The sequence below is a fragment of the Pleurodeles waltl genome, chromosome 11 (genome assembly GCF_031143425.1).
Source record: "Pleurodeles waltl isolate 20211129_DDA chromosome 11, aPleWal1.hap1.20221129, whole genome shotgun sequence".
In the NCBI taxonomy this organism is placed as follows: Eukaryota; Metazoa; Chordata; class Amphibia; order Caudata; family Salamandridae; genus Pleurodeles; species Pleurodeles waltl.
The window spans coordinates 908,280,614-908,287,424 of NC_090450.1; the positions used below are offsets into that span (position 1 = coordinate 908,280,614).

At 43.8% G+C, this 6,811-nt stretch overlaps 1 protein-coding gene across 1 annotated transcript; it reads right to left on the reverse strand.

Moving 5' to 3' along the window:
• Positions 1–203: 203 nt before the first annotated feature.
• Positions 204–653, reverse strand: LOC138265159 (protein LDOC1-like). Its single transcript, XM_069212706.1, has one exon. It carries the CDS (start codon positions 651–653, stop codon positions 204–206), a length of 450 nt encoding a protein of 149 aa, XP_069068807.1.
• Positions 654–6,811: the final 6,158 nt, after the last annotated feature.

Below are 6,811 nucleotides of genomic sequence, written 5' to 3' on the forward strand. Positions count from 1 at the left end.
TCCAAACGTCGTTCTTGGAGTCGATATTCGATGGAAAGAGCTAAATCCATCAGACCACGAAGATCTTCAACTCGGGTGGAGTGTACTAACTCGTCTTTGATCTCCTCCTTTAGCCCTCTACGAAATAGGGTAACCAGTGTTCGCTAAACCCATGTTGTCTCGACCGCAAGCTGTTGAAAGCATGTAGTATATTGGAGGACATCTTAAGAGCCTTTTTGGGTGTCACACAGTGCTTCTTCAGCAGAGGCCTCCAATCCTGGATGACTAAACATCTGTTTAAACCGATTCACGAAGGCTGGATAATCAAACAATACTGGGTCATTGGACGAAACCATCGGAGTCGCCCAGGCCAAGGCAGGACCAGATAGGGCACTGATAAGATAACCCACCTTTGTCTTGTCGTGAGAAAATTGTGTGGGTCGGAAGGCAAAGTAAATAGTCAATGCATCTAAGAACTCTCGCAGTTTTGTTGGTTCACTGGAGTAGCGAGGAGTTGAGGTTGAAACGGTAGGAACGTCTGTACTGCGGAAGGCCAAAGCTTGTCGTAAGGCCGCATTCTCGTTGCGTAATTGTTGCAGTTCCTGAGCCTGTTGCTGAATGGTTGCCAGAAGGGACTGATCAGGATCTGCAGCAGCAGCCACTCTATCGTCCATGGTGTTACACGAAGTCGAGTGTATTTGGTGCTGCAATCTGTCACGACTTACGTGTTGCTTGAACCTGGAATCCGCTGAACGAGTGGCGAGGTTCTTGTTCCTGAGTGTTCGGCCTTGGCCCAGGTAGGGGCGACTCTTTCTGGTAGCCACGGTGCTGCAGGCGATAGGAACGCCAAGGGCAGTCCGTGTCCTTCAGAAGTAGTGCCAGAGGGGAAAAAACCCTAAAAAGGGGAAAAAACCTCCAAAAAGGAATTTTCATGAAACAGGAGAAAAAATCAATAAGTAAATAGAAGATCAAAAATGAACAGGAAAACACTGGAACAGAAGTGTCACCAGTATCTGACTCAAGGAAGAAGGAGCGACGACACCAACCCAAACAGAAAGTGTTGCAGCGCAAGGAGGGAAAGAATCACAGCCTTTAAATACCCAAACAGGAAGTGACCAACAGGAAGTGCAAGGACACCATATTAGATAGGGAAAAACACATAGAAAATAATGGACAAGGAGCCATAGAGAGTAGGGAACCAATGTATGCTGGGAAGAGAGGGGAATAATGGGAAAGAAGGAAAGACATAAAGGGAAGCACGAATGAGGGTGACAGGAAGAAAGAACCACAATAGCAGGTAAGTGGGGGAGAGGTCATATATGGCAGAAAACGTGTTGCGCTAAATAGAAACGAGGCTCCATCCCCAATTTGGGGCCTCGGATACTGCAAGAAAGGCTAGGGGCGCAGCGAACCTCAGTGCCGTGCGCCGAGACGAGTGTTCGGCTCACGCTGCGCGCCGCGGTGCAACAGCTTATGCCTGTGAGAGGCAGATGTGAACCACACATTAGCTTGCCTGCTCCTTTGCGTAGGTAGACAAGCTGGCATCTCGAGAGGGAGAAAACCCACTGCAGACCAGTTTTCCAGGAATGGTGGCTCATTATGGTAGACACACCTCAGCGGTGTGCCTATGGCCCTATCCCAGGGAAAAAGGGTTCCGGCATATTGAATCTGGAAGGAGAAATCCACTGTGGGATTGTGTAATGCCAACTCCACCCCCAAAAAATGAAGTAAAAGTGGGTAGGGTTGCCCCATGGGAATTGTAACCCCATTGGCTAGTAAGTCCTCCCACCCACAAATTTGGAGTTAGCATACTGGCTATAAGCCTTAGAACGCTGCTGGACTCTGAAAGGACAGAAGAAAGACTGTACCTGCTGAACCTGTCAACCTCAGAAAGAAAGGCTGAAACAAGGGAGACTGAACATGCTGCATCTGCTGGACCAAGACAGGACTTCGGAAACAGAAGGGGTGCTCCAATTGTTAAATTTGTGGTGAGAAAGCCCCAAGGACTGAACCTGCTCCCATTTGTGCCAAGGACCAGTGAGTGGACTCCAATGGCTAGTTCGCTAGTCTCCTGTTAAGTTTCAGGACCACAAAAGTTAAAAAAGACTGCATCTGAAAAGTGCCCAGCTGACCAGTAGCCACTGGACTTGCCCTGGACTCTGCTTGTGTAACCCATGAGATCGAGTTTCCCCCTACAAAGGCAACTTGCAAGCCAAAGACAAAAGATAATGTTTTTTGGGCACAGAGTCCAAGGCTCATAGTCTACTGCTACTTGCTTTTCTTTGGTAACATTGAACGCCTTCAAGAAGCAAGGCTTCACCTGACCACTGGACTTCACCTGTCCATCAGCATCGAGCCTAACACCAGCCTTAAGCTGCAGAGGAATCCGCTGATCTTACCATCGACAAAAAAGGTAAAATCTTAACAGGGACCATCGTGGCACCCACATCCAACCCTGACTTTCATCACAGTCAACCTGAACCTTATGCTTTGCCCTCATAGACTATTGCTAAGATCGACAAGCTGTGATCTACAAAACATTTTGAAGCTTTTAAAACTTTTGTGAGTGAAAAGCAGTGGTTTATGAAAGTCTTGCAAAAATCCTATATCCAGTTCCCTGCATCTATTTGTTTGTCATTTGGTGTCTATTTAAAGATCAAAATAAATATTATTTTTATAAATAGAAGTGGGATTTTAATTGTGTTGTATTTTTTGCTTATTGACTGTTTTGGTACTTATAAATGTTTTGCACTTGTTTCCTTTGACTTCAGCCTGACTGCTCTGTGCCACAGTTACCCAGGACCCAGCTAATGTCTGATTTAAGGAAACCTAATTGGACTTGATTTAGATTAGTGACAGTCCTACATGGTGACGTCTGACAACCCCCACAACTAATAACCCACTGTTCTCACACATACTTTAGGGGTGAGTGCCTTTTCATGATCAAATATAGTTTAAAAAAGTTAGAACAAGAAGACAAACAGAAAATAATCCTGCTACAAGAAAGACAATTAGCTCATGAGAGAATTGTTGCACTTGGTTAAGCTTGTTTTCTTGTATTAGTGACTTGGGGTACTGTGCTGGCCTTTTACTTGCCCATCACATCTTTTGTGTTGTTGTGCAAGTCAGTGGTAGACTTTCCATGATATGCAAAATGTTCCCTCCGGTATGGCAGGAGAGGAACAGGACTTGCATAGTTTTCTGAATACTGCTTTTGGATGAAGAGGTTTCATTGTCTTCAGGAAGGAAGGGATGTTACCTTGCTTTGTTGGGCTTCCAGGTAAGGTGTGGTTTTAATATTAGGCTGAATCCAAATAATTTTGCAGTGTCTGTAAGCTGGGATGTAAAGCCGTACTAGTCATGTTGGAAAGTCAAGCTTTAATCTGTGGTTACTCAGATTTGTGGACACAAAAGAGGAATTCAAGCTCTAGGAAGGTCCTTGACATCCAATTCTGAATTAGTTTGAGTCAAGTTTTGAGTCACTGATTGTTGTTGGTCGAGGATTCTTTTCTATAGATTTGAGTGTTGTCAGTTTGATAATAGACCTTGATCTTGTTCTTGGTGAGTACGGATCCAAAGGTTTCCGTGTTGAGAATGAAGATGATGGGTGAAAGGATGGAAACATAAGGTACGCCTCAACAGATAGAGTTTCTCAGATCCCTGGATTCCCGTCTGTATGAGTGGCAGATGTTGAAGTGGGAAATGAACTATTGAAGGGCTTTTTCTGAGAAGCTCAGGGTTGTTTAAAAAATGTGATTTAGTGCCCGATGGTTAATTGCGTCAAAAGTAAATGAGGGGTCAAGTAGGATCAGGAGGCTAGTATTGTCAAGAGTAGTTGTGGATGGCTGCCAGTCCCCTTCCATTCTTGTTCTGTAGTCTGTCTCTTGGATGCTGCGGTGTGCATAGATGATGCGAAAAGACTGCGCAAGGAAATGGGTGTGAGCTATGTTTCTGTGATGAGGAGTGCATCAAGGTAGCCTTGTGTGTTGATGTCAGTCATGTCAAGAGCATGCATGACTGCAGAATGTGCACTGAGGAGCCGATTGAGTTGGAGGATTTTTGCTGTTGGTGGCAAATGAACGAGGGTTAGTGGTATGTTGCTGCTGTGATTTGTGTTTAATGTGCCATAATAGCATTTGTGTTTGTGTGGCCTGGGTGTAAATGTGGTATGTGGGGTGCTGTAGTGTGTGTGGCACATGGTGATGACGGCTTGCCTGAGGGACGGGGGTTCCGGTCCTGTGCCTTTCTTGCCTCAAATAGACTCAAGGATGTCCTGGTGATGGGAAGCCCTGTGTTTTTTTTTTATCAGAAACAGAGCGGGTCATCAGTTGGTTGCATCACTTTTTGTCACTGTGGATATTTGAGCGATCTTCTGGCTTTGAGAGACAGTAATTAAGGTTCTTGAATTAAGGGGGTGGAGGAAAGAACACTACATGCTAGGATTGCCTGCTTAAACAATGTGTGGATGGACACATATCCTGGTGCTAACATCGGATGCCGTCACCAGGTGCTACGATGCCAGCTGGTGAAAGTGTTCGGCATAACAGCGCCACTGTCAGTGACTCCAAAATAAATCCAGATGAATGACAACACATGCATGGCTTCTAAAGACATAAACAGTGTTTAAATGCGCACGAAAACACACACAAGGGCATACATACTGCCAAACACCGTCAGATGAAATGCAGTTCCCAATTAATTAAATTACACAATTTCCATGTAATGCACTTAAGGCCAAATGTACAAAAATTAGGAATTGCGATTCTTACCAAAAATGCAGTTAGGAAATCGCAATTCCGAACTTAAGAAACCTTAAAACATTTAAACAGCGATTCGTAGGGGGTGACAAATTGACCTCCCCTCTGAATATTAATGTCGTAGGTAGCAGTATGCGACCCATTAGGAATGATAGCCATCAAAGGGATGGTGGCCTGCTGGGGTCAGAAGGTATTTTTCTTCTTTTCAGGAAAACAGAATGCATTTCAAAAACAACAAAAAATGAAACGTTTAAGTTTTATTTATTAACATTTTCAAAGGGGTAGAGGTCCCATGGAGACCCCGTTTACATTTGTGAATGGTTAGCACTTTTAGTATTTGGTAACAAATTCATATTTTGCGATGTTAATTAGGTTGCAAAAAATTGATACATACTATTGCAAATCGCTATGTGAAAGCGACGCCCTAAGCACTCCCCTTCCAAATGCCAAACCCCATAACTAAATTGTTATTCGGTAACCACAATTTTGCTTTTGTACAATTCTAAACGCGTTTTTGGGGTCGAATACGGTTTGCAGCCTCCAAAAAAGTTTTGCAGATGGGGCCCTTAGTGAGGACTACCACCTTTTCTGAAGCTGCTCCACAACAGAGAAACTCTATTGTGTGTGCCAGCCTGCTCTGCTAACAACAGGCTCCTGCTCCTTGGTAATGCCACTCAAGCGCCTGTAATCACCACCTCGCCGGGGCGGGATGCTGAGTGTAATCACTCCATTTCAAGGACTGCCGGCCTGCTGGGCAACACTACACCTGCTCAGTGTCTACATGTGAAAGAAAACAAGCAGTGAAAATGCAATAGTGCTCATATTTCTTACGAGGTTAATGTAGTTACACTCAAACTTGAGTCTTTCTTGACTCTTTCACCTGTCCTTGTCATATTTTGGTCTAAATGGGAGTATGCAGGTGTAGTCATAGGAAACGGCTTCTTACCAGTTACTAGTAGCTCGATTAGAGTTTAGAATGGTTTACAAAAACAATATAAAGAAACGGCTGGATTACTTATCTCATGCATTATAAAAGCAAGCATAGACTGTTTTCCTATTCTTTAAAAAAATATATATTATTCTTAATATTACAGACTTTTCATGTAAAAAACTACCCCTGTAAAGCCCTAGTGGTACCCTATTGTTAACAAAACGTTACCCAAACATCATCAGCGATTTAGTTTTCAGGAGTTACAAACGGCAGCAGATTTCTATTGTGGTTCACTCAGAAGTAAGTTATTGCTCTTCAAAAATACAAATAAACTTTAAAAAAATCTCTTTATTTGTATTTATGATAAACACCCGAGGGTGTAACCAGGCGTACAGTATAGTATACAAGCAAGGCCTAACATTTTCATAATCGTAGACCAGGCATTAAACAATGTTCTTTTATGGAAATTGATACACCCAAGTTATGGAAACTCCCCAGTATTGGTTGCCGGGACAGGCCTCTCAGACCAAAGGAAGTACAATGTAGTAAAACAATGATTGTCAAAGAAAATTGTAGCGTCTGGTAAACATAAGTCACAACATGAAGAATAATAGGGGAGGGAGAGAGAAAACAAACTGACCGAAATCAGTCAACTCAAACCAGGGTTCACTCCATTCAACTAATTCAAGTGAAGCCTAATGACAAATAAGAGTAGCCGGGGGGTGGCGGTCAATCAGTTACTTCGAGGACGCCAGTAGGGGACTCCAGTGGCAGGGACCAAGGGCCAGATGTAGCAAAATGCTAATTTGCGACTTGCAAATTGCGAGTCCCTGCGACTCGCAATTTGCAACTCGCAAATTGGTATGCAGTACGGTGTCTCGGACACCGTCTGCGACTCGCTATGGGGTCGCAATGACCCACCTCATTAATATTCATGAGGTGGGTCGCTAATTGCGGCCCCATAGCGAGTCTAGGCACTCGCAAACATGGAGGCCTGCTGTCGTCAGCAGACCTCCATGTTCGTGACTGCTTTCAATAAAGCAGTTTTTTTTTTTTTTAAGTGTAGCCCGTTTTCCTTAAAGGAAAACAGGCTGCACTTAAAAAAAAAAACGAAACCTTTAGTTTCGTTTTTTTTTTAGGGCAG